Raw genomic sequence first — 27,015 nt, 5'->3', positions numbered from 1 at the left:
CTGAGTCGTAGAGGCTTGGATCACCGCCGACAACGATGGTGTCAAGTATGGGTGAGGACGGTGGATATTGGGGCATACCCAGTGGTGGTGACGGTGTGAAGTCGGATGAGAGGTCTGATAATTCTGACTGTGATTCTGGTGAGGTGGTGAGTTCGGATTGTGCAGTCGTATCAGAGTCTCCCCCTGGCTGTGCTATGGGAACTCCCCCTGAATCAGAGGGCGATGCTGCGCGGGAGCTACCCCGGCTTATGGGTTTGGAGTGAGGGCCGGGACGGTAATGGGCGGTGAACTCAGCGGAGTCGGTGATAGAGTCTGTATCAGAGGTACCGAGGTCAAAGGCGGTGTCTGATTCAGGAGCGGGCGGCGAAGACAGAATTTGTGCGGTCGTAATTTCTTGCGTAGCAAGGTCAGGCGGGCTGGGTGAGATGCAGGTGAAGGCCTCGTCGAACACCACGTTATTGGTAGATATAATCTTGTTGTTGTCTGTGAGGACGATGTAATTCCGTCCGCCTTCGTATCCTAGCAGTCGACACTTGCCAGCGGTGGGGGTGAGCTTCCCTGGAAAGTCTGAGTCGGATAATTTGTAGTAGCCGGTGGCACCAATAACCCTGAGGTGCGACAGATCAGGTTGACGGCCTTCCCATGCTTCAAAGGGCGTCTTCCCAATGACTCGGCTTGGACACCGGTTTTTGAGGTAGACAATTGTCTGAAGTAGGATGGGCCAGAGACGGCGGGGAAATTGGCTATCCACTAGGACGGTTGTGATGCGCTCCTGAAGGATCCGATTCAGGCGCTCTGAGATCCCATTTTGTTCGTGTTGGTTGACCGCTGAGTAGCTTAGCGTAATAAGGCGGTTCCGGCACCAGAGTTTGAAGCGCTTGCTGGTGTTTTCACCAGCCCTATCAAGGTGAATGTGGCGTATGGGATGTTCTGGCTTATCAACTGTCGCATGCCATTCGGCGACTACACGAGGAAACTCGTCTCTGATCTTAATGGCATAGACCCATACGTACTGCGTGAAGTCATCTGTAATGGTGACCCAGTACGATTCCCCCCGAGACCCTCGAAGCGGAAAGGCCCGCAAATGTCCATATGGACGTGCTCAAGGGGCCGACTCCCTTTGCGCAAGGTACCCTTATGGGGTACCTGTTTCAGGCGGCCAAGTGCGCACTTGTCGCAAAAACAGGTGTCGGGGACAGGGCCTATGCCGGTGGCCATCGTCTGCAGCAGACGGATGTTATCTTCGCCGAGATGAGCTAGGCGATCATGCCAGATTTTGAGGGATTTCTTTTCGAGGGCGTAAGCGGCGAGGGCAAGGCGATGAACTGGGTTGGTTTTGGTAGGCTGGCGAACTAAGTATATCCCGTTGACGCTGAAACCTCTGAAGCGGAGGCGTCGACCGTGGACTCCCACTACTGCGCTGTTTCCGAACGTAACGACGTAACCACGATGGTCGAGTTGTGATACAGAAAGGAGATTGCAGGCGGTGCGAGGAGAGTAGTGAGCCCCTTCTAGAAGCATGAAAGAATCCTTCCCTTCTTTAGAAGTGCTACTAACGTGAAGCTTGTAGGTTCCGGTGGCCTTGGGGGTTATTTCAACGTTGCCTATGCCAATGATGGGTGGACCGGTGTAGGGATGCAAGTTCACGAAACCGGATTGTTTGCAGAAAATGTGGCTAGTGGCGCCGGAATCGACGACCACAACGTGTTTGAGATTCGCAAGGAAGCCTCTATTAGATTCGGAGGCAGAGAGGGCGGAGATGTGCTCGGCGAGTTTGGAGTTGGATGGAGGATGAATGGGCGGAAGTGAAGCAGCGGCAATTTGGACAGAGGCCAGTGGAGCGGGTATGGGAGTAGTAGAGATGGATGTGGAGGACAAGGATAAGTGTGTAGCTGGTGATGCGGTTGTGTGGTTTGGAGGGCTGACGGTAGTGAGAGCCAGCGATGGTAAGTCCAGTGTTGTGGCGCCTATAGATTCCATTGTTGTTGCAGAAGGAACCTGTAGGCCGGCCCTTTCCTAGTGAGTACGGGACCTTCTATTGGGGCGCTGCTCCTCTATTTTGGAGTCAGTGTCGCTGTCTTCAAGACCTGCGGCGAGAAATGCTGCCGCCGAGGCGGCATTGGCTCTGGTGTCAGAGGCACTGTCCTTGCTGTGGTATTTGTCGGGGTGTTGCTTCCAGCAACGAGAGTCACTGTGGTTTGGTGTGTGGCACACCGAGCAGGGAAGCCAAGTCGGAGACTTGCTGTTATCGCGGGGGCGTTTGTTGTTGGTGTTAGTTCCTTTGAAGGTGCGAGGTTTGGCGATGAGAGCCTTGAGAGCCAAAATCTCGTCGGAGCGTTTGCCATGTCTCCTGAGGTGCTGTTCTCCGGTCTCTGCCTCGGCTTGAACTTCATCTAGGGTAATGGCCCTCCGAGTTACTCTCCCGTTCACATCTCTTTCTGGGACAAGGAGGTGGCTCTGGTTAAAGCTGGTCCAAGGCCTTGGAGGAGCTTCAATACGAGGTAGGGTTCCCTCATCTTGCACGACTTGTCCATCTTGTAAAGTTCATCATGGATGGTGCGGAGCTGGGTGGCGAAGTCGTTAAAGTCCTTACATTTGGCGAGTGTAAGGTTGTCCCATCTCTTCATGAGGTCTTGGAAGCCGGAGGATCCTTTGGGGCGAGAGTGGATGAAGAGAAATTCGAGGGCGGCTTTGACGGTGCTATGCCCTTCAGAGACGAGCTTAGCCCGAGGTCCAGGGGATAGGCGAGTGCGGAGGACAGCCATCAGGTTTCGCTGTTCCGTAGACCATTCTCGGGTGCGTTTGGCGTGGTCGCGGTCTTCCTCACCGTCATATTTCTCAGGTGATTCATTCGTGCTGAGAAGATCAAAAGAGCTACGGGCATCAATGTAGTCTCGGATGCGGTTAAACCAGGTGGTCCAGTTGCTGGGCCCAGTGAGGATTGGGATGACAACTTGAGCTTCGAGGTCTTTGTTGACCATGGTGTCGTGCTGGAGGCAGCCTGGCGAGGTGTGGAAGTTTCTAGAGGCTGCGAGTTGGCTGTCCGAGAAGTTTGGACGCTGATGTGTAGTGGTAGGGACTTTGGTGAGAAGGAGTAAGATTGGAGGGTGTAGCGATAATGAGGAAATCCCAGATGCGGTGGAACTTGGTGGTAACAGAGGTCTCGGACTTCTGAGTTTGGCCTAAGAAGGAAGTGGAAGAGGGTTGAGAGGAGTTTGTAGGCGGTAGAGCGGTGGAGCGGTGTATCTTGGAAGTACTCCCAAAGATACGGGTGGATATGGCTGATGATTAAACTACAGCCGACCGAGCGGTCAACGGGCGGAGCGTGCATCAAGCAAGACAGCTGAGGAAGGCTGAATGCTGATGGGAGGAGCGTGCATCGAGCTAGACAGCTTAGGAAGGCTGAATGCTGATGGGAGGAGCGTGCATCGAGCTAGACAGCTGAGGAGGGCTGAATTCTGATGGGAGGAGCGTGCATCAAGCTAGACAGCTTAGGAAGGCTGAATGCTGATGGGAGGAGCGTGCATCGAGCTAGACAGCTGAGGAGGGCTGAATGCTGATGGGAGGAGCGTGCATCGAGCTAGACAGCTTAGCAGAGCTGAATGCTGATGGGAGGAGCGTGCATCAAGCTAGACAGCTGAGGAGGGCTGAATGCTGATGGGAGGAGCGTGCATCAAGCTAGACAGCTTAGGAAGGCTGAATGCTGATGGGAGGAGCGTGCGTCGAGCTAGACAGCTCAGCAGAGCTGAATGCTGATGGGAGGAGCGTGCATCAAGCTAGACAGCTTAGCAGAGCTGAATGTTGATGGGAGGAGCGTGCATCGAGTTTCTTTGGGTACGAGAGGCCTTGGCTGAGCGCTGATGAAGGGATCGTGAACCTAGCTAGGGCGGCTTGGCAAGGCAGATGGGCAGTAGTGGTGTTTGCTGCAGGCAGCGGCTCTTGTCGCTTTGTGAAAAGCGCAAGTCTTTTATATCTAACAACATTTTGAAGTCTTGGTAGAAGTGTTGATACAGGAGAGGTGAGGGACTTAGCTTTGTTGTATATATGCGATATCCGGGCTCATAACCTGTTGGAGGTAACGGAATGATACACCACAAGTGGCATTGAGTGTGGGAGTGAATTTCGTGTATTGATTTTGGTTAAAAGAGAGAGAGAGAACAGAACAGGGAGGACGGAGTCCGACGTGGTTTATATACAGGGTAGCTATGTGTGGATCGTATCCACTTAGTCAGAAACGCCAAAGAATGTGATGGCTTCAACACCTCCCAGGTTCCACGCTCTTCTTCAACGTCCGTCTCTGCGTTATTGTCGTCATCTCCGTCGGGAGTCATGGCATCTTGGACGTCATTTTGTCCCAGTGGTGGCGCCTCTAGCTCGTCGTCGCTCTCTTGGGATGGCACTGGTGAACCGTAACCGTCCTCCTCCTCCTCCGTTTCCACCTGGACGTCCGGCGCCTCTTCCTCATGCTCCTCAAGATCTTCTTCGTCATATACGTTCAGCTCAAGATCCGTACCAGCAACATCGACGCACAAGTACCGAGCAACCGTCCCCGAAATCCACCGCAATTTCCTTTCTCCCCTAGGAACAACTTGGTCGTCGAATCTGAATAAAGTTCCTGGTCGGTGGTGGAATCAAACCCCTTATACGCCGCCTCGTACCGTCTCAGCGCTTGCTCGCGCGATTCCCGACAGACGTGGGCCAAGACCGGCGGCTGGCAGCTGAAGACCTGGGGAGCATACACAAGCCCCGGAAACGTCTGTCCAATCGCTATCGGCATGGCATTCCTGTTGCGAATGTGCGTCTCGAGGTCTTCGAATGGGCAGGTGCAGGATATGTTGGCTGGGAAGATCTCGTCCGCTGGGGGGAGAGCTTCGTTCCATATCATGTCGCGGAGTTCGCGGGGGAGGGACCAGAAGGTTACTTTCTTCGTTGTCGTTGTTGTTATGGTATATGATGGTCGCTGATGTGACATGGAGGGAGTGCTTCCAGCTGGCCCGTCAATTGATAGCTTTTGCAGGTCGCTTGAGGTTGTCGACGTGAGCTGATCGTTGCCGTCCTTTGTGTTGGCCGTTCCGGGTGGTTGATTGACATCCTCCTCGGTCATCTTCATGTTATCGGGCTGGTCCTTTGAGCCTCTGTTCTCTGGGCAGGAGATTATGGTGTTCATGGGAGACACTGGGGATTTGATTGGCGAGATCGAGGCGGAAGAACTCCGGAATTGGAGGAGAGAGAAAATGGGATGAACGCTTTCGAAAGGAGGATTACCGAGATTCGACAGTGAGATGTTGCCGCCAGTAAGTGTCGGTCACAGCAATGGTCCTTGGCTCAAAAAAGAAGAAGGAGATAGGGAACTGAAGAAGAAGAAGAACTGGTTGTCGGTTCCCATTACCTCCGTCTGTTCAGGTTTTATCACTTTCATGATCCCACTGGCCGAGAGCACCTTCCCGAGATCCAAGAGGGAGGTGTGGGTTACATGCGCCAGCCTCCCGTCCATTTGCCCATCAACGGAAGGGAAGTAAACGCGATGCATGCAGGTATCCAAATCAGGTAGGAAAGGGCGGTGGAAGGACGGGATTGGTGTTTCCAACAGTATATTATGGGGCGGCAATTCAAGAATAGAAGATGCTCGATACAGGTCGCAGAAAGATGGATAGACGTACAAAGGGAGAAAAATAAAAGAAAAGGAGAAAAAAGAACGAAAAGGAAAAAGAAAAGTAGCAAAAAACATACAACACCAGGGATTCGCTGGTCGTCACCGACCCAACTACTAGTCTGGCCCTCACTGGCTTATCTATGGGAGAGCGGACGGGATCCCGAGTTTTCCAGTGGGTATGGTCGTATGTGCTCATTCGAGTTCAATCGACCACTTATAGGCTTGCTCTCCGCACCTAGGAACACGGGAGCAAAATGTTCGTGCGCATAGTCCGGTGGGCTCGACATGACTCGCGAGCCACCACCACTGTGACAAGGGCAGAGTATGGGCTTGGAACAGTGGTTCAATTCAGCTGATAATTAACTTTGGTCTCGAAGGCCTTGTTGATCCTTTCAACCCTCAAGACGAGGGCTGAGTTCCCAGGCCTAGTGATGGCAGCCTTGAAGTTGTGCCTCTCGACTGCTATCACAACTATATAAGACCACTTGAGCGACCAAATTGCCAGCTTCGGAAATACAATGCGGACTCAAAAGAAAAGAAACCAACAAGTGTGTTTTTGTCACACGGACATTTGCCCATAGTTCTGGGTTAGGGTTGCCGAGGCTTAGCATAGTCTCAATGCCTGACATCAGCCTCATGAATGCCCGGTGGCTGCAGGCCGCGAGGCTCAACCTCGCTTTGGCCAGACTCTCAGCTACCAGCATCGCTCACCCAAGCCCCTCTCGACGCCTTCAGGCTAGCGAGCCAACCATCAAACTGCCGACGACGCTAGTAAGCGAGATAAGGCAATCCCCAGTCATCACAGAAGCGATCACAGCAACCAAGCAGGGATTAGAGCGACCGAACGAGGATCGGCGCCAGAAGAAGGAAGTAGAATGGTTGAAGGCACTCAGGAAGATCCACATGTATGAAGATCGCTAGATAGATACCCTGAGGCCTCAAGCAACAAGGCTTGGTACGTACCTTAGTACGCACCAAACCTCTTTGGCATAAGAAGGCCTTGAAGCCCGGCCTGGATGGAAAGGCGTCAGAGGATTCAACAAGGCCTTCGGGACCAAAGTAGTTTATCAGCGGAATTGAACTACTGTTCCAAGCCCAGAACACTGCCCTTGTCACAGTTTTATGAAAGAGATCGGGAAAAAAAGAAGGAAAAAAGACATACAACACCAGGGATTCGCTGGTCGTCACCGACCCAACTACTAGTCTGGCCCTCATTGGCTTATCTATGGGAGAGCGGACGGGATCCCGAGTTTTCCAGTGGGTATGGTCATATGTGATTATCATGAGCTGTTGGAAGCTTTAAGTAGGTATTTCCGGGGCCGCTGCTGTGACAAGGGCAGTATTCTTGGCTTGGAACAGTAGTTTAATTCAGCTGATAAACTACTTTGGTCTCGAAGGCCTTGTTGGTCCTTTCAACCTCTAGAGGAAGGCTGGGCTTCAAGGCCTTCTTATGCCAAAGGGAAACGGTACCTATCTAGTATGTACGGATCCTTGTCACCTGAGGCTCCAAGGCATCTAGCGATCTGCATACATGTAGGTCTTTCTCGTATGACACCAGGAGTGTGGCATATGCCCGTTTGACAGTGCGGCATATGCCCGTATGCCACCAGGAATGTAGCGTATGCCCGTATGCCACCAGAAGTGTAGCATATGCCCGTATGTTACCAGGAGTGTGGCATATGTCCGTGTGACAGCTGGTCCCAGTTGACATGGGCACTACTTTTGTGGGGAAGTGGTGCGCAAAGTCAAAAAAGGGTGCGCGTAGATAAAGAGGGTGGTGCGGGAAGTTCTGCCTTTTTTTTACAGTCAGTTTTTAAGTGCCCGTTTTTTGGGCTGGTAATTCCCGTTTTTGGAAATTTCTTCAAGATTGGATTCGATCCGCCGTCAAAACGATTACTCAAAATTTTTGTTCCCTACGGTGCGTTTAGTAAAGGTATCTTCACTTAGTTAGTGCCTACCTACTCTGAACTCTCGTTACCTTTGAAGGTTTGAGCCGGTCCCGGGAATACCTAAGTAGAGAATTTGTGCGATTACTACCTAGGTGGATGGGTTTTATCATGGCAAAGCAAATCTACAGAAAAACCGACATAGGGCGCGCGCGCGCTCTTTCTCCCGGAATCAAAGTTTCTCCCTCTCTCCCTTATCCTCTCCGTCTCCCTCTTCCCCAGAGCTAGAGGTATCCAACCCATCATCATCATACAACTCATCCGGCTCATCCCAATGATCCCTCCCCAACCCTCTCTCCCTCAGCGCTTTCAGCAACAACTCAATCTTTTCCTTGCCCTGATTATTCTCGCCCAACTCCTCCGCCACCATGAGCGGCGTCTTCTTTTCGGCTTTGTCGCCATGACCATCGTCCCGCAACATCTTGGCCCCGCGATCCAGCAGCAGCTTCACCATTTCCGCGTCCCCCCACCGAATCGTCTCGTGCATCAAGACCACCTTTCTCACCCAGCGTTCCGATCCCGATGCCGCTCCACCTACCCAATTGAGCTCGTAGTGCATAGAATTGAGCGTCTCCTCCAAGATGCCCCAAGGCTCGCCGAGCAGGAATTCCAGCATTTCCCTGTCGCCCGGATGACACGCGGCGGATGGCAAGAGGTCCCTGAGGCGGTCGGGCTTGCTGAGGGCGTCCCTCACCGATTTCAAGTTCAATGAAACCAAGACGTACTTGATCATCTCGATGCAAAACTCATTGTTGGCCGTCGCCCACGCCGGGCTATGCGGGTACCCCGCGTTCAAAATCTCCCTCCCCGACGCCAGTTCCTGGATGGTCCGCCTCCGACCGGCCGAGGTGTCGAGGTATCCCACCTCCCGAAAGGCGTTGAGCAGGTCCTTGGCGGCGGCGGACCACGCGTCCCGCCCGCCGTCGTGTTCCGAGGGTGGGAAGCGCAGCGTGGAGAGGCCGCGGACCTTGGGGTGGCGCCACCCGCCCCGGATCAGCGCGGCTTCGACGGCGTGGGGGAGCAAGGACGGGGTGCTGGAGCCGTCGGCGATCCAGTCGCGGAAGAAGCGGATGCGTGGCTCTTTTTGAGTGTCGCCAGCGTCCATGTCGGCACGGGAGCCGGATAAAGCGAGGAGCTTGTACAAGTTGTAGTACTGTTTTTGCCCAGAGACGGGGTTGTATTGGCTCCAGCTTGACCCGATCCCTTTCACTTCGGTCGTGACCATGAGGAGCTCTCGCAGCGGGGTGGGACCGTTTCGTAATGGGGAGAGGTGGTCGGGCAGTCTGGCAGCCACCGAAGTGAAAGCTTCCACGAGGTCGTCGTGTCCTGGCCCCAAGAGGGCTCGCCAAGGCGATTCGACCGCGTTCATGGCTGTCGGGTATGCATCCCGGTCGCCACGGAGGTAAAAGTCCAATAGGTCAGGAAGCTCGGTTTGGGGCCCGAGGGTGAGGGAGAGGAGGGTGATGAGGGTGGGGAGGAATTTGCTCTGTCGTGGTTCATGCTGTTGTGTTTGTATTGTTTGGTTGCCGTGGTCGTGGCTAGCGCCGTCACTGCCACCGGAGGAGGGAAGAAGATCAAAGACAACGTAGTACCGCTTCGGGGTGATGAAGCCCATATCAGCGGCGGGATCGCTCGCCAAGAACTGCACGCCGAGCGTGTCCGGCACGTCGGCCGAATAGACCCGGTCCGGGTCAAACCCTTGCACCACCACCAATTCTTTCTTGGACTCGGAGCGGTTCTGGTCCTGCTGCTGCACATGCTGCTCCTTAAACGTCAACACATACGAAGACACCTCACTACTGCGTTGCTCCAGGAGTTCCGGCGTCCCGACGTAAAAGGCGAATGACTTGGGCCCGCTTAGGTCGCCGCTTTGGGGGAGGTGGCCGCGGCCGCGGCCCTCGCCGGGACAGGGGATACCGGGCATCAGACCTTGCTGCTCCAAACGGATTTTGCTTGTAAAGGTTTTGGACGAGAAGAAGGAGGGTGAGTAGCTAGAGTAAGTGGTGGAAATGTTGAAGAAAATAAAGGTGGAGGCGGCAGCGGAGAAAGTAAAACCGCCCCAGAGGATGATTCGTTTCGTAAGCATGAGGTGGCACCTCGTAGTTGATCGTGTAAGAGAGATGTTAATGTGTTTCTTGAGATATACGGCTTAGGCCCTGGCTTTATCGATGTTGCTTTTGCGGGGTGGCAGTGATTTGCCTCGGCGAGGGCCACGAGAGGCCGCCTCGGGGGCATTGCCTCACCCTTGGTCCTCTCTGTCTCCATACTGTATATTTGCTGCTAATCCATACCCGAATGAGCCTAACGCTGTAGAATAAGGTAGTACCGTTGTACCGGTGCATACTGGCCTGACTGGGTACCGGCGAGCATACTAGCGCAAGGCGAACACGGAGGGCAACAACAAGAGCCAAAGATTGACTGTGACCGGAGGACAGCATTCGGGTACCTCCAAGGACATGGAAACATGAAAGAAAAGATTCGAAGAAAAGTTCTCAACTACATGTTCCCTAGCTGATTTCCGATGCCTTTCCGATACGTCCAGTCCCGGACGGGTCCTTATCCGTTCCGCGGTTCCAAGTGGACTCGCAGGACTTATTCTGGAACTGCATCAAATGGCAAAGAACGAGTCGGTCAGCGTGACAAAAGGACTTGAACTTTGGAAGCCACACTTTTGTACACTCCACTAACCACACTACATGTACCCTGTAGTCCTATTCCTCCCTAATACGTACAAACGGAATAACAACAGACTGAGAGGCAGCCGAAGGGGTATTGGTGCTCGTTGTCACCGCATCACTGTTTCCACTTGACAATACAGCAGTTGTAATCGCAGTTGTTGTTGCACTTGCAGTTGCAATTGCAATTACAGTACCTGAGGAACTTAAACTCGAACTCGAAAAAGAAGCTGAATCGAGTTCCATCGTATTGGTGGAACTGATCTCAGCAGACTCGGAGCCGGTGTCTACCATGGTGTCGTTGTCGTCGATGTCTTGGGCAGCTGTCGCAACCGCCATCATGACATCCGCCGCCTGAGTGGCACGAGCCATGGTTGCAATGGTGCTGTAGGTCGGTCGGTAATTCGGTATGGAAACACAGTACTCGTAGTCTTGGTACAGACCCGTGCCTATCAATTTTATCTTGTCAGTACAAAAGATGATGGTGTAGGTTGCGTAAACCAAACCCACAATTTTGGTAAACTTGGGGATTCCAAGCGACAAAGCGTGCATGGCTGAGACCGAAATTTGTCTCGATGATTTCACACGGGTTATTGATCCCTAAAAAAGAAGACAAAAGTCAGCCATCGGACAACTTGAACAGCGTAGGAACAAAGTATGTCCCCGAACTCACATGCGGTTGTGTTAGGCATGACAAATTTGTTGCAAGTTGATATGATGCCGGGCTGACGATATCCCCAAACGGCCACGCAATATTCGGTTCCTATAAGATATCATACCGGCCAAATTAGAACCGCGACTCGCATCCGGGAGCATTGGCAGGCAACTAGTGGTACGTAGAGTACCTAAGCAGGGGAGTGGGAACATACCTGGTTCGTAGTCCTCGCAATCCACGCCCACGCTGGGATTCCAGGCCACGAACTGACCAAAGTCAATCCCTCGTGTTGAAGCAAACTGTTTGCATGTGTAAGCCGCAGTTGCGAGCTCTTTGCGAAGACAATACTCGGTAGCATGTTCTTCCTCCAGGCGAAAGCGTTGGACACAATAGCGGTAGTTCGTGCTCACTTGGCACGAGGCCTCGTCGCTTTCTTCCAACGTGAGGTTCCACTCAATAAGATTGGCAACGGTTACGCCATAGATGCGAGCTATATCTGAGCATCTGGTTGATGAGTTATGGCGGGATACGTCGAGGAATACCGGTGGATTGAGGTAATTCACGCAATCCCTATAGGTCCCGTTGGCTATCGGCCGCATTGTGGGCTGTGCTGCGGTGGAATTGCTGGTCACAGTAGCCGTCATGGTGTTGGCAGGAAAGTCCACGGTGCCGAATGGGGTCCAGTCTCTGGTATCCGTTTCTGTGCTATTTCACCCGAAGTGGTGACAGCATTAGTACCGCAGAAACTACTCAAGGTAAACTTGGATACCCAGGTAGTGGCACTTACGAAGTATCGGCCGTTGTTTCGGGTGGTGCAGGGCTCGGATCGATTCATGGGCCTCCAGGGTTAGACGTGCAGATGACATAGCCAACATGTTCCTCGATGTTGTCGCAGCTGATTCCCAGTTCGGGGTTCCATGATGCCAGCCCATTCCAACCGACCCCTATGGAATCGGCAATGCTCACGCAAGTGTCGGTCTCTTGTACCACGTATGGGATGCACTGCCTTGCTGTGACAAGGGCAGTATTCTAGGCTTGGAACAGTAGTTCAATTCAGCTGATACACTACTTTGGTCTCGAAGGGCTTGTTGATCCTTTCAACCTCAATGAGAAGGTCGAGCCTTAAGGCCTTCTTATACCAAAGAAGGTTGGTACGTACCGAGCCCTGTGTGCCAGGCATCGGCGCGAGTCTATCTAGTTCATCTGCCTACAAGTAGATCTTCTGAATGCCAACCTTCGTCCAGTTGCCCGTCGGTAATTCCGGTCGGTGGTTTAATTGATGAAAGTCGCCGACGGATGTCCGTGTGGCATTCTGTCGGTAATTCTGGTTGGCAGTTTGACTGATGAATGTCACCGGCAAATGTCTGTGTGACAGCCGTGCCTGTTGGCCGACTAGTCTGGCTGAGGCAAGGCTGGCATTGTATGGCGAGGTTGGGTTGATGTCAAGCATTGAGGCTCTATTGAACTTCAAACCCAGGAGTGTGGGCAATGTCCGTGTGACAATCAATGAGCTAACCCGGTAATCAGTTTCGGAATATAGGCATTGTGAGCTTGGGTTAACAGTGTTGAACCATACGGAAGAGCATCACGTGAAGGGAGGCGGAGGCGTGGTGGTGAAGCTTGATTGATTGATTGAAGAGAGAGAGAGGAAAGGAGGAAGGAGACGAAGTCTAGCTATATATACAAGGGAAACCATGTGTGGATCGTATCCACTATGCCAAGATATGTGAATGGCTTCAACAAACAGTGGTCCCAACTTTGCTCTGAACGTAAGCAGATGTTCAGCGTAATGGATTGTATCGGGTTACGAAGCTATAAACTAAAGTACCCTGCACTACCTCTAACCAGGGATGTACATATGTCCTTCGGGCGATCTTTGGATACGGGGTATGCTTCGGTCCTCGACGGCCGACAGCAGCCACCATCCCGAAGCAGGTTGAGCCGCCGTTTGGTCGTCTTCCTGCTCGATTACCTGCATGCCCATCAACCCGCCTACAAAGACCGCCTTGTTAGGTACATGATTTTCCAAAGTGACCGGGACCCTAACTACGCCCGGCGGCACCTTCTTCCGGTCAATAACGGGAAACTCGACACCGTCTAGCGTCAAGCGAACATGTCCGTGTGGCAAGATTCTCGAGTGGGAACTGGATGGGATGAGGATGGTTAGGGGCTTCGGGTAGGTGCGCAGTTGTTCATCGGTATAGCTCTGGACTCTCTCGCCATTAGACCCCCACCAACAAAACGCAGTCAGCCACCCCGACAGGCTGATTATACCGCCAGATCTACTTTCTGGTGACTCATGGACTGTGCGTGCCCAAAAGTCTTTGACATCGGCCCCGTCTGGAGAGTCAAAGCTGGCTACCATGTAGGTAAGGACTTTGGACAGCCGGAGAATCCACGCGTCCAGCTCCTCGTGGCCAAGGGTCTCGAACCAGGCCAAACGCCTGAGAATGTCGGCCCAGTCGCTTTTTTCTCCGAGCAAAGTGACTGACGGGAAGCCACAGCCGTACCGTCTTGTATAGTTGAAATACTCCTGGGTAAAACCCAGGAACACTATAGCGGCTACGTCTCGGTCGTAGGGCGTCGTGGTGGTGAAATTCGGCAAAAGGGTGTCGGCGATGTTGGGGTCCACGAGGCGCTCCTTCACCATGGCCGCCAGCTCTCGGGCAAAATCACTACCGTTTATAGCCTTTCTGCGCGTGCGATTACCTCTAAGATCGACCGGGTGAATGTAAATAGGATCGGCCATGGCAATGAGGTCCTCTTGACCTTTATGGGAAACCAAGAGATGACGGAGCGCCTCGGCGTTCTTGTTGACGAAGAAACTAAACTGGGTGAGAATAGCGAGCCACACATCGTCGGGCCGGATCCTCAGGTGCAGGTCTTGCTGCCAGGCGCGAATGATGGTATGTACGAAGCCATTCTTGTTGCCCACAATGGAGAACTGGGGGTTCGTAGAAGCTTCAGGATTGTGCTGAGAGCTGAACGATGAGTGTAGAATGGGACAGCGGTGATGGGGAGCCGAGCTGTGTAAGAGAAGATTTCGGGGCGACGACGTAGCAAAGTCGTGGTTCTTGCCACTCTTGGGGGAGTCAGGGTCCGGCTTGATGACGACGGGCATGGTGGTATCTCGTACTTGGTAGGCTTTGGAGAGATTGGTTGTTTTTGGACCTTTTGAAGAGTGAAGGATGAATGAATCTGTCGCCGCGACCTTTTTTATAATGATTTTCTTGGAGTGTTGAGTGGGATGAGGTTGGGAGACACGGAGCAAATGCTTGATCAGGAAGGTTACCTCTGCGGAAGGTTACCTCTGCGGTTATGTGCACTGTGCTGGGCGCCAACCGAGTGAAGACACGCAGGGATATAAGCTCCACTTTAGCAGCGAAATTGTGCGACGCACAAGGCAACGAAAATGAAGCAGTTGATGGTTGTATTGAGTTGCTAGAAGGAGAAAGAATCTGTGGAGAGGTCTGGAAGGCTAAAATGCCAGGAAGAGAGGCCGTGCGTGGCGTGGTGTGCGTGAATGGCACCTGTGCACGTGCCTCCAACACACCCCCCATAGACCGAAAGACCCTAATGACCATTGTAAGGGTTCTACGAGGTATACACACAGGTAGGCCTTGGTGAAAGTGATAATATTCGACAAAGAGGAAAAGGGAAGTCTGTGCCAGTATGGCACGGAGCTTACAGTTAAATACACAAGAGAGGTGCGTATATCGAAGGTGCTAGAAACGCCAAGGTCGAAAATGTGGTTCGTGCGGCATACCCCAGGAGTGCACCCAGTCAGAGGGCAGGCCTGGCTTTCATAGAGTTCAAGCCAGGCAAACACCCCTAGGCGCCAGCCCCATGACAACCGTGATGTCTAAGATACATCGTTTACTATATGATACATGATGTGGTGTTGTAAGCTTTCAAGCCCAAGGGACCTGCTTCTGATGAAGACCAATTAATTTGACAAACTTTGCATGCTTGTCTGCCTTAAGAGGCTTGGTTAGACCGTCTGCAGGTGTGACAAGGGCAGTATTCTGGGCTTGGAACAGTAGTTCAATTCAGCTGATACACTACTTTGGTCTCGAAGGCCTTGTTGATCCTTTCAACCTCAATGAGAAGGTCGAGCCTTAAGGCCTTCTTATACCAAAGAAGGTTGGTACGTACCGAGCCCTGTGTGCCAGGCATCGGCGCGAGTCTATCTAGTTCATCTGCCTAGAAGTAGATCTTCTGAATGCCAACCTTCGTCCAGTTGCCCGTCGGTAATTCCGGTCGGTGGTTTAATTGATGAAAGTCGCCGACGGATGTCCGTGTGGCATTCTGTCGGTAATTCTGGTCGGCAGTTTGACTGATGAATGTCACCGGCAAATGTCCGTGTGACAGCCGTGCCTGTTGGCCGAATAGTCTGGTTGAGGTACGGCTGGCATTGTATGGCGTGGTTGGGTTGATGTCAAGCATTGAGGCTCTATTAAACTTCAAACCCAGGAGTGTGGGCAATGTCCGTGTGACAGTCGTACACGCGGATGAAGTCTACAAAACACTTTGCGGTTCTGGCAACACGTCCCCAGGCACCGACGGTATTACCGTCCGTATGTTGAAAGCATCCTGGGAAGCGATCAAAGACCCTGTCCTGCGGCTCTATCAAGGCTGCGTCGCTACCGGCTACCACCCCCAAGTCTTCCGACAGGCGGAAGTGGTTATGATACCGAAACCTGGGAAAGACCAAACGACGGCCAAGGGATGGCGGCCTGTCACACGGACATATGCCACACTGTCAAACGAGCATATGCCACACTGTCAAACGGGCATATGCCACACTGTCAAACGAGCATATGCCACACTATCAAATGGGCATATGCCACACCGTCAAACGAGCATATGCCACACTGTTAAACGGGCATACACCACACTCCTGGTGTCATACGAGAAAGACCTACATGTATGCAGATTGCTAGATGCCTTGGAGCCTTAGGTGACAAAGACCCGTACATACTAGATAGGTACCGTTTCCCTTTGGCATAAGAAGGCCTTGAAGCCCAACCTTCCTCTAGAGGTTGAAAGGACCAACAAGGCCTTCGAGACCAAAGTAGTTTATCAGCTGAATTGAACTACTGTTCCAAGCCCAGAATACTGCCCTTGTCACAGATAAACTACTTCCCTCTCGAACCATCCTTACCCAACTCTTCAACACATCACCATCACAATGGCTTCACCTCAAGATCAGCCCGTCCCCTCGGTCGAAAACTCCTCCCTGGTCCTCTATCACCCAGGCGACTTCGATACTGTTATGACCAACAGCGATGATGCTATCCCCAGAAGTTTGGTCCAGGTTACCAACCCCCCTCCCTGGCTCATCACTCTCCATGACCAATTCGCGGCGGCTCACGCCCAGGTGCGCGAGATGACCCTCTCCGTAGGGCACGAACACACCAGAGACCTCACGGCCCTCAAGGAACAATACGACATCCTGAGGAAGAACTACGCCACTGTCACCACCCTCTTCGACGCTGGTATCGAGGCCTCTCAAGCCCAGATCGCCCGCTTGGAGCAACAAGTCCAGCAGGCTAGCTCCCGCTTCGCCTCAGAGGTGTGGACTGCCATCGCTCAATACGGCGAGAAGGACGAAGAACGCCAGAAAGCCGTTTACCACCTTCGTGACGCCCCAGCCAAAAGAACAACAGCCACGTACGGCCGCCGTCTCAACCAAACGCAAGAACGCCGACCGTGAAGAAGAGGGAGCTGAGGCCCTCGATGACGAAGCCCAGTTCAAGAAGGCCAAAACGGCCGCGATCACCAGAGCCATACAGACCATGGATATGGACCAAGACTCTGACTCTGATTTTTGAATGGCCACCATGAAGCACCACATGGATCACCTCGGCCTCACTCTGGTGTCAACCCCGTCGTTTGCACTCTGAAAAGGCTGAGCTTTAACGACGACGAGACAGAACAACTCCGAAAGAAACCCTGCCCTGAGCCTCACTCCGGCTCACGACCAATCGTACGAATGACCCTGCTCTATAACGACGTGGAACATCCTGTTCGCGTCCTTTTGGACCCAGGAAGCTCGATCCCAGTCATGTCATTTCACCAAGCACGCGTCTGGAAGCTTCCCTTAATCAAACGAGCCAACATCCGCACCCTTATGGGCTTCAACGCGGCGGTCGACACGATGGGAGGACGATACTATACCGAGGCAGTCGTATTACGGCACCAAGAAGATCACTACACCCGCCTCAATTTCGAGCTCTCAACAGTGGATGACGAAATTGCACCAGCTCGATCGTCCTTGGGCTTCCCCCCACCATCGCCATTGCCAGCATCCAAACCAAGATTGACGCCGCCATTGCAGCAGTCCCCAAAGAATTTCGAGCCTTCCTCCCCATCATGAGCGAGGAAGCCGCCATGCGAATGCCAGACCACCAGCCCTGGGATCACAAGATCGATATCATCGACGACCAAACGCCGCCTTGGGGCCCTGTCTTCGCTATGAGCGGGCGAGAGCTCGACGCCCTCAAACCCTGGCTTGACAAAATGCTAAAATCAGGAAGAATCAGAAAGTCCACCGCCTCATGTGGCGCCCCCTCATGTTCGTCGATAAAAAGGATCCCGACGATCCTCTCAGACCGGTAGTCGACTACCGAGCCCTCAACAGAATGACGGTCCCCGTCCGGCACCCCATACCGCTCATCACAGAGCTTCAGCATGCCCTCAGAACGGCCAAGTTCTACACCAAGATCGATCTCAAATCAGGGTTCTTCCTGGTGAGAATGGCCAAAGGACATGAATGGAAGACAGCGTTCCGGTGCAAATACGGGCTCTTCGAGTACGTAGTCATGCCCATGGGATTGATCAACGCGCCTTCAACCTTCCAAGCCATGATGAATCACCTCTTCATGGACCTCATCGACGCCGGCGTCCTCGTCTACCTCGACGACATCCTGATATACGCAGACACGGAAGAAGAACATGACCGCTTGGTTTTGGAAGTCATGAAGCGGCTGTCAGAAAACCATCTGGCTGTCGCACCCCAGAAGTGCAAATGGAGGGTACAGAAGGTTGAATTCCTAGGCTACATCATTTCCCCAGAAGGCATTGGTATGGCTGATGACAAAGTGAGAACAATTCTGGCCTGGGAGCTTCCCAAAACCCTGAAGGAATCACAATCCTTCCTGGGCTTCGCCAACTTCTACAGAAGGTTCATCAAAGGGTTCTCAACGCTAGCCCAAGCCATCTCAAAAGGTAACGCCCTGGATCGAAAGCTTTGGAAATGGACCGAAGCAATGACCAACGCGTTCAACGACCTCAAGAGAGCCTTCGTATCCGCGCCCGTCCTGGCACATTTCGACCCCGCTGAGCCAGCAATCATGGAAACCGACGCTTCGGACTTTGGGGTTGGAGCAGTACTCTCTCAAAGGAAAGAGGATGGCAAGATTCACCCAGTCGCGTTCCATTCGCGAAAGATGTCGCCAGCCGAGATGAACTACGAGATCCACGATAAAGAGCTCCTTGCCATCGTCGACAGCTTCGAACGATGGAGGATCTACCTCGAGGGGGCAAAGCACAGGATCGAAGTCTTCTCCGACCACCAGAATTTTGCCTACTTTACCCACGCCAAAGTCCTCAACCGCCGCCAAGCCCGATGGGCAATCCAACTGGCCAACTTCTGGTTCATCATCAACTACCGACCCGGCCATTTGAACGGCAAAGCTGACGCCCTATCCCGTCAAGAAAGCTTCAAACCTGAGAAAGGGGGAGGTGAGGACCAGCCGATCACGACGGTCCTGCAAGAAAAACACTTCTCATACTCGGAAGGAAGCAGTTTTCTCTTGTCAAAAGATAGGCTTTGCAGTGTCTCTACCCCTCGATGGAATGATGAGTTTATCAGGCAGCTCAAGGAAGCAAGAGTCAACGACCCGGTATATATGGAACAGTTCCAGAAGGACGCAGACAAAGACTTCAAGAAGTTCGACAATCTCCTCTACCGAAAGAACCGCCTTTGGATCCCCACCAGCCTTCAGAACGAGGTCATCAACTCAGAACACGACACTAAGGTCGCCGGTCACATGGGTATGGATAAAACCATGGAGCTCATCACCAGGAACTTCTGGTGGCCCAAGATGGAGGAATCAGTCAGGGAATACGTCCGCGGCTGCCACGAATGCCAACAGAACAAGCCTCCTCGGCACTCCCCGCATGGTTTGCTCCAACCCATGGAACTCCATTACGCCCCATGGAAGTCCGTTGCAATGGATTTCATTACGGATCTGCCCCTTTCCAACGGCTGTGATTCCATTTGGGTTATGGTGGATCCCTTCACAAAGATGGCCCACTTCATCCCTCTTAAGGTGGGAGAAAAGACAACAGAAGACCTCATCAAGATTTTCGCCCGCTCATACTGGCGATTGCACGGGGTACCATTGGACATCATTTCTGACCGTGACTCCCGGTTTACGGCCCATCTCTGGAAGGATTTCCTGAAGCTCGTCGGCATCAAGAGTCGAATGAGTACAGCTTTCCACCCTCAGACCGATGGCCAAACCGAACGGCTCAACCAGATCCTCGAAATGTACCTTCGTGCCTTCGTCAACTACGAAATGAGCAATTGGGAAGATTTGCTAGCCACTGCCGAGTTCGCATACAACAATACCATCTCGTCGTCGACTGGTATCTCCCCGTTCTACGCCAACTACGGCTATCACCCTGCTTCACACAACCCCCCTGACGGCGCCCCTCGCAACCCTGGGAGTCGCCTTTACGCCCATTGGATGATCCAGGTTTACGAGCACGCTCAGAAACATCTCAACCGCGCCCGTCAGAGGATGAAGGAGTGGGCGGATAAGAAACGAACGGATGCACCGGTCTACGAGGTGGGACAGTTGGTCATGCTGAACGGTAAGCACATCAAAACCAAGCGCCCCTCAAAGAAGCTCGACAAGAAGCTTCATGGCCCCTTCAGGATTTCACAGGTGATCTCCCCTACCGCTGTCCGGTTAACCCTGCCCAAGACATGGCGAATCCACGACTCCTTCCACGTCTCGCTCCTGGAACCCTATCGCGCTGGCAATCGGGAGATCCCCGATCCTGACCAGGTCTTGCGAGAGGCAGCCCCAGCGGTATCAGAAGACTACGAAGTCGAGAAGATCGTGGATTCCATGAGGGCTGAATCCAAGGTGTTATACCGAGTCAAGTGGGAAGGATGGAACAAAGCCAGTGATCTCACATGGGAGCCATGGGAGCACTTCTACACTGACGGAGCGAAGAATCAGGTCATCGCCTTCCACGCGCGGCACCCAGAGAAACCTCGAGACCCCAATGTCCCGACAAACTAACTCCTCCACAAGATCCCACCACTGTCCGGCTTACCTTGCCCAAGACCTGGCGTATCCATGACTCCCTCCACATTTCGCTCGTCGGACCCTTACCGCGCTGGCAATCAGGTAGCCCCTGACCCTGACCAGGTCCTGCGGGAAGGCAGCCCCGGCTGAGTTAGAATCTCTCTATGTCTCGCTTGTCGAACCCTTACCGCGCTGGCAATCAGGTAGCCCCTGACCCTGACCAGGTCCTGCGGGAGGTAGCCCCGGCTGAGTCAGAAGACTATGAAGTGGAAGAGGTGCTGGACTCCTTGAAATTCGAAGGCAAGGTTAAGTATCGAACGAAGTGGCAAGGATAGAAGGAACCAAGAACTTGACATGGGAACCATAGGAGCACCTCTTCACTGATGAAGCAGAAAGCAGAAGTCATTGTCTTTCACACCAGGCACTCAGACAAACCCTGAGACCCTAACGTCCCAACGAACTAACCCTTCTACGGAATCCTACCGTCAAAAGCTAACGCATGTTCGGCTCGAGGCGAGCCTTGGAGAAGGGGGAGCTGGTGTCACACGGACATATGCCACACTGTCAAACGAGCATATGCCACACTGTCAAACGGGCATATGCCACACTGTCAAACGAGCATATGCCACACTATCAAATGGGCATATGCCACACCGTCAAACGAGCATATGCCACACTGTTAAACGGGCATACACCACACTCCTGGTGTCATACGAGAAAGACCTACATGTATGCAGATTGCTAGATGCCTTGGAGCCTTAGGTGACAAAGACCCGTACATACTAGATAGGTACCGTTTCCCTTTGGCATAAGAAGGCCTTGAAGCCCAACCTTCCTCTAGAGGTTGAAAGGACCAACAAGGCCTTCGAGACCAAAGTAGTTTATCAGCTGAATTGAACTACTGTTCCAAGCCCAGAATACTGCCCTTGTCACACGGCCCATCTCACTCCTGTCCTGCCTTGGAAAAGGCATCGAACGCCTTATTGGCAGGCGGATTGCTTGGACGGCCATTTCTAACGGGGTCTTGAATCCCCAGCAGGCTGGCGCCCTTCCAAGGCGTTCGGCCGTTGACATTGTGGAAGCTCTGTTTCACGATATCGAAGCTGCACTCGACAAGGGACTCGTTGCTGCACTTGTAGCCATGGATGTCAAAGGCGCCTTTGATGCCGTCCTAGTGAATAGGCTGGTCTTACGTTCGCGGGAGCAAGGGTGGCCGGACTGCGTGGTTCGCTGGGTTGAGTCTTTTATGACGGACCGCATGGTGTCACACGGACATTCGACCTCGACCCTAACCCAGCAGCACGAGGCTCTCAGAGCCGCACGGCTGAGCCTCTCGAACCCTTCAAAATGCTTCAGGCAACCAGGTCAACTCGGTCGGAGAGTCTATTCGACCGATAGCACAACCTACCCGAATCCCCTCAATAATCCCTGGCGTATTCCAGCCAACAATACGTACGCCGGCTGCACTGCCCCTCATATCGGGCTGTGCTAGCCAGGCCAAGAAAGGAAACCCTGCTGTCACAAGAACGATCCCTAACCAACCAAGGCACTCCGGCGGCGATAGGGCGGTACCCGTGACGACGCCGGCGTCATAGGAAGGAAGGATATTGGAGGAAGATACTCGGGAAGGATCATATGTAAGCACAGCGGTGCACACCGCTAGATAGATGCCTTATGGCCTCATGACCCAGATCAGGCCAGCAGAAGGAAGGAAGGCTTCGGCATAAGAAGGTCGGGAACCCCAGCCTGGATGGAAAGGCTTGAAAGGATTCAACAAGGCCTTCGAGACCAAAGTAGTTTATCAGCTGAATTGAACTACTGTTCCAAGCCCAGAATACTGCCCTTGTCACACATGGCCTGCGTGCGATACCCAGGGGTGACCACTCCTATGCGCCGTCTCAGATGCGGGCTCCCTCAGGGCTCCCCTGCCTCGCCCATCATCTACTTGCTCTACACAGAGCCGGTCCATCGCCTTGGAGAGAGCGAAGCACAGCATTTTGGATATGCAGACGACTGTGCAGTTCTTGTTACTGGCACTTCGAACGAAGAGGTCGCAGAGAAGGCCCAACGAGAGCTGGACGCCATGGTCCAATGGGGAGTAGACAACGCTGTTGACTTCTCGCCGGACAAGACCGAAATTCAGTTTTTCTCCAGGAAAAGACAAACTGCGCCTTTCCCAACCATTACACACGGAGGAGTCGAGGTGGCTGCACAGCCGGCAATGCGTTGGCTGGGGATTTGGCTCCACAGCAAGCTGAACTGGAAGCACCACATCGAACACAGGCTCGCCTCCGCCAAGCAGGTAGTCCGCCACATACGCGGTCTCAACAGAGTCTACCACGGCGCCCCTCCAGGCTCCATGGTGAAGGCTATGAAGGCTGTCGTCCTGCCAAAGGCCCTATTTGGCTCTGAAATCTGGTGGCCAGGCCATAAGAAGCACGCCCTTCATCGTAAACAAGGAGAGTTTCCGCTTGTTAGCAATGGACTGGCGGACCTCGTTCATAAAGTTCAGACTGCGGTTAACATTGCCATCCGCGCCAGCTTACCAGTGTGGAGAACAACGCGCCTTGCCATTCTCTACCGCGAAGCTAGCCTGCCTCCCGTCCCCCTTCTTCTAGAAGCGGCCCGGCGGCGGCACGCTGTGCGCCTCCTCACCTTAGATCCTGCCCACCCGCTCGTCCCGCGTCTTTCGGAACCCCGAATGACGCCGCGCGGCCTGCCTCGCCGCCCTACAACTCTACAGACGGCTGCACAGCTCGCCTTGCCTTTCCCGCGGCCTGGTCTACAGCCGCCCGTCTATAACGGAGACACTCACAAAGATCCAGCGCCCACGTCTAAGGACAGGGCTGCCAAGGATTTCAAAGAATGGCTTCTCCAACGAGATCCCTCGGAGATTGTCGTTTACACCGACGGCTCTATGATAGCTAAGCAGATGGGCCCCCCAGCGCACGCGGAGGACCCCGACGCCGAAGAAAGACCAGAGGGCGAGTGCGTAGGCTTTAGCTACGTAATCTTTCAAGGACAGACAGAACTCGGCCGCGGAAGCGGTCAGCTAGAACAAGCGGAAGTTTTCGATGCGGAGGCGGAAGGCGCGCGGCATGGTCTCAAGGCCGCTGTGGCGCTCTTTCCGGAGGCACAGGCCCGACCACGCATTACGATATGCCTTGATAACACGTCCGTCATTAGAGGACTCCGAGGAACCCCAGCCGCGTCGTCACAAGCAGCTTTCCTTGATTTCCGTGCCACCCGCAAAGGCTATGGCCCCAGTCTGGTGGACGTCCGCTGGGTTCCTGGCCACAAGGGCATCACGGGCAACGAGATTGCTGACGAGCTCGCTAAGGCGGGCGCCGAAGGAGGAGAGGTAGTCAATGAAGGCTTGGCTACCCTTGCGCACTCAAGGCGGCTTGCTAAAAGGGAGGCGCATACGGATTTCAAGGCATGGTGGGCCGCGAACAAGCCAGAGTCTTATGCAGACTACCGGTTGGGGGTCTCTATCAAGCCTAACGACGAACTAAAAGAGCTGGACAGACGCTCTTTACACCACCTCCTCGCGGCCAGGTCTGGCCACGGGGATTTCAAGGACTACCACGAGCGCTTCGAGCACGAGGACGCCCTGCTGACATGTTTCTGTGGAAGCTGGAAGAATCCCTTCCATCCCTTTTTCTGCAGGAAAGCGTATGCAGTTTCCCCCGTCACGGGCGAAGCGGCTACGCGGGAGAATCTCTCCCTTGCTATTGGAGTTTACTGGCAGCGCTTCATCGCTAGGATCCAGACCTCGCACTTCTTTTCGTGGACTTGCACGAGAAAAGCCTGGCGCCAGACCCTCTGGCAACAGCACACTGACGGCGGTGGCGCCGCTGACACCCTTACGGGGTTTTTACGGAGTAGAGGGGTGGAGGTTGGCCATGGCCACGATATTGAGAGGGTTACGGTGGACTTGGACAGGCTGGTTCACCGTGCAAGGAGACGGGAGGAGGCCTTGCGGGAGGAGGAGAGTGGGAGCGAGAGTGGAGAGGAGTGATTTTGTCATTTCTTTTATCTTTTCCTTTGTGCTACAGGTTCCGTCATATACTGGCGGCTCGCCCACTGGGCGATTCGATTATAAGTGTTGGGCCGCGTTTACGCTATGGGCAACACATGATTCACATTGGCAGTAGGCCTCGGTTTGCCCTCGGATTAATGGTTTTGGTGGACAATTAGGGCACTGCTCTTAATTTTGTATGCTAGACTCACCGGTGCGGCACGTCTCATGCCCTACGGGAGGCGGAAGTAGACGTTAAAAATAACAACAACAACAACAACAACAACAAGACTACTTGGGCAATCCGGACAAGGGGGCACAACATAAGTCACCGACATCAGCTACTCCCTCTTATGGACCGGATATGTCCAACTAATTAGCTGTTGGGCTAAGTTTCCTCCTATTGATGCATCGTTGCAGATCCCTTCCCAGAAACCTGCAGTGTCAAATTCCCTGTATTCCCGTAGTCAGCCCTATTTCTCTAAACATCTGTCATACAGGGCAACTAACTTGTAGACCGGCGCCGTCGCGGTCCTGGATGCCGATCAGGACCCTTGTTTTTCACAGAACCCAAAACGAACACCCCCGAGGTTTTGGGGTATCATTCATCACGCTATTACATGGTAAGCGAAGTGTGCTGCAAGTCTAGGTTGCAGGTGATACTGTGCCTGAAAATGGAAAGCTTGTTCGGCACGGCCCCTATGCAACCAAAACGGCTGGCTCCGCGTTTCCCCCGCTGTCCCTGGTTTCACTTAAGCGGGGCCGGAGCAGCCATCGCCAAAACACAAATACCACCATGCTCCTACATCACCCGAACAGCGTGCCTTCCAGTCGAACGTTGGAGACCTAGGGTACATGTCCACTCGCTACCCTTCAAGTTCCGCTTTCCAGGGTCCTCTTCATTTGTTCCTACTTGACACACAGTTCGCCTCTCATTTCTCCTTTCTCAACTCCACGACGACACGGTAGCTGCATACTCTCCCCAGTATGTCCACTTTCCAGGGTCCTCTTCATTTGTTCCTACTTGACACACAGTTCGCCTCTCATTTCTCCTTTCTCAACTCCACGACGACACGGTAGCTGCATACTCTCCCCAGTATGTCCACAACACTTTCCATCCCGCAAGCTGCCCTGGACATGGGTATCGAGCTGGACTTCATCAGTGACCCGGAGGACTGGTCCGACTTTGGCCTGATGGATAATGAGGAGTCATCGACACCGGAGGAGGCCGCAGCGCTGCGCGAGTTCGTACAGGCCTACTACACCCCAAACGCCCTGAACGCGGAAGAGACAGCTCGCAAACTCATGTCGCTCAATGAGGACCATGTGCCATGCGATGGCGACTGGGACAAGGGTGAGCGAATTGCCTATCTGCTATGGGATGTTGGCATTGAAATGGTACAGCATCAGGTCGCTATCCTGGTACTTGTCGACGCTGCCATGGCCCTTCCCCGTCTGGATGCGACGCCTGAGCAGGAGGTCCGGTTTGGGGCGGAGAAGTTGGAGCGGTGGAGGTCAATGGAGGACTTTTGGGATGTCTGGGCAACTAGACGGATGAGTATGATGTACCCATTCTAACACCCCACGGCTCACCCAACACTCGACTAACAAACCGGGACAGGATATTATGAATGGCGGTATCACCGGCGTGGTCCGGACACGGAATATCCCGCCTACCCACGTGCCAATGCATTCGTGGCCCGTCATCTTGTGCTGCATCCTCCCGACTTTTACTACACCTCTGAGCTGAGTGAAGCCTTCGCCAGGCTGTTCATGACCCTTGAAAAGGGGTATGGTCTTGATAGTGGTTCCGCCCTCAGCTCGCGCGAAGCCCAAGTGCTTAAGACTGCTACCGACGTTCACGGCATAATCCCATTCCTGGTGATAGCAGGGGATATAATGTACCGATATACCGACAGAGATCTGATAGCTTGGAGGTTCGCAGCGGCACATCAAGAAAACCATGAGCACAACACAAGCGAGTATTGGCTGTGGTTATGGTCAAGTGGTTCCGAAAGATCCCTGTGGAAGGAAGAGAAGGGCGACGGACATGAATGGCTGACGCGGGAGAGGTGGGCTTTTTGGAAAAAAAGGTTGTTATGGATGTCCGAGCAAACCGAGCTCAAGCAGCGGACTCGGGACGAGGCGATCATGCTTGTGCAGGTGATGACGGAGATTGAGGGTCGAGGGGCATAAACACCAGGGAACGTATCAATGCTAGAGGTATATTGTCACACGGACATATGCCACACTGTCAAACGAGCATATGCCACACTGTCAAACGGGCATATGCCACACTGTCAAACGAGCATATGCCACACTATCAAATGGGCATATGCCACACCGTCAAACGAGCATATGCCACACTGTTAAACGGGCATACACTACACTCCTGGTGTCATACGAGAAAGACCTACATGTATGCAGATTGCTAGATGCCTTGGAGCCTTAGGTGACAAAGACCCGTACATACTAGATAGGTACCGTTTCCCTTTGGCATAAGAAGGCCTTGAAGCCCAGCCTTCCCTTAGAGGTTGAAAGGACCAACAAGGCCTTCAAGACCAAAGTAGTTTATCAGCTGGATTGTAGGGTTAGGGTTAGGGTTAGGGTTAGGGTAGGGTTAGGGTTAGGGTTAGGGTTAGGGTTAGGGTTAGGGTTAGGGTTAGGGTTAGGGTTAGGGTTAGGGTTAGGGTTAGGGTTAGGGTTAGGGTTAGGGTTAGGGTTAGGGTTAGGGTTAGG

General features: G+C 53.4%; 6 protein-coding genes across 6 annotated transcripts; 4 read left to right on the top strand and 2 right to left on the bottom strand.

Moving 5' to 3' along the window:
• Window positions 1-7,771: 7,771 nt before the first annotated feature.
• Window positions 7,772-9,685, bottom strand: SMAC4_09751 (uncharacterized protein; the record flags this gene model as incomplete). The annotated part of the gene is made up of 2 exons (XM_003343164.1): window positions 7,772-8,802; window positions 8,851-9,685. The coding sequence occupies 2 exons, from the start codon at window positions 9,683-9,685 to the stop codon at window positions 7,772-7,774; spliced, it is 1,866 nt and encodes a 621-aa protein (XP_003343212.1).
• Window positions 9,686-10,310: 625 nt separating this feature from the next.
• SMAC4_09752 (uncharacterized protein) lies at window positions 10,311-11,573 on the bottom strand (the record flags this gene model as incomplete). Its single annotated transcript, XM_003343165.1, has 2 exons — window positions 10,311-10,723; window positions 11,144-11,573. 2 exons carry the CDS (start codon window positions 11,571-11,573, stop codon window positions 10,311-10,313), a joined length of 843 nt encoding a protein of 280 aa, XP_003343213.1.
• A 1,241-nt stretch (window positions 11,574-12,814) lies between these two features.
• SMAC4_13878 (uncharacterized protein) lies at window positions 12,815-13,921 on the top strand (the record flags this gene model as incomplete). Its single annotated transcript, XM_066091671.1, has 2 exons — window positions 12,815-13,390; window positions 13,478-13,921. Exons 1-2 carry the CDS (start codon window positions 13,229-13,231, stop codon window positions 13,919-13,921), a joined length of 606 nt encoding a protein of 201 aa, XP_065947351.1. The 5' UTR covers window positions 12,815-13,228.
• A 5,062-nt stretch (window positions 13,922-18,983) lies between these two features.
• On the top strand, window positions 18,984-20,249 carry SMAC4_13877 (uncharacterized protein; the record flags this gene model as incomplete). The annotated part of the gene is made up of 1 exon (XM_066091670.1): window positions 18,984-20,249. The coding sequence occupies one exon, from the start codon at window positions 18,984-18,986 to the stop codon at window positions 20,247-20,249; it is 1,266 nt and encodes a 421-aa protein (XP_065947350.1).
• Window positions 20,250-21,460: 1,211 nt separating this feature from the next.
• SMAC4_13876 (uncharacterized protein) lies at window positions 21,461-24,276 on the top strand (the record flags this gene model as incomplete). Its single annotated transcript, XM_066091669.1, has 1 exon — window positions 21,461-24,276. The coding sequence occupies exon 1, from the start codon at window positions 22,006-22,008 to the stop codon at window positions 24,274-24,276; it is 2,271 nt and encodes a 756-aa protein (XP_065947349.1). The 5' UTR covers window positions 21,461-22,005.
• A 905-nt stretch (window positions 24,277-25,181) lies between these two features.
• On the top strand, window positions 25,182-26,539 carry SMAC4_09263 (uncharacterized protein). The gene is made up of 2 exons (XM_066090925.1): window positions 25,182-25,834; window positions 25,898-26,539. Exons 1-2 carry the CDS (start codon window positions 25,375-25,377, stop codon window positions 26,470-26,472), a joined length of 1,035 nt encoding a protein of 344 aa, XP_065947348.1. The 5' UTR covers window positions 25,182-25,374; the 3' UTR covers window positions 26,473-26,539.
• Window positions 26,540-27,015: the final 476 nt, after the last annotated feature.

The sequence above is a fragment of the Sordaria macrospora genome, chromosome 6 (genome assembly GCF_033870435.1).
Source record: "Sordaria macrospora chromosome 6, complete sequence".
NCBI classification, from domain to species: domain Eukaryota; kingdom Fungi; phylum Ascomycota; class Sordariomycetes; order Sordariales; family Sordariaceae; genus Sordaria; species Sordaria macrospora.
Note: the sequence above shows the minus strand (reverse complement) of the source record. Positions and strands in the feature narration are given on the sequence as shown.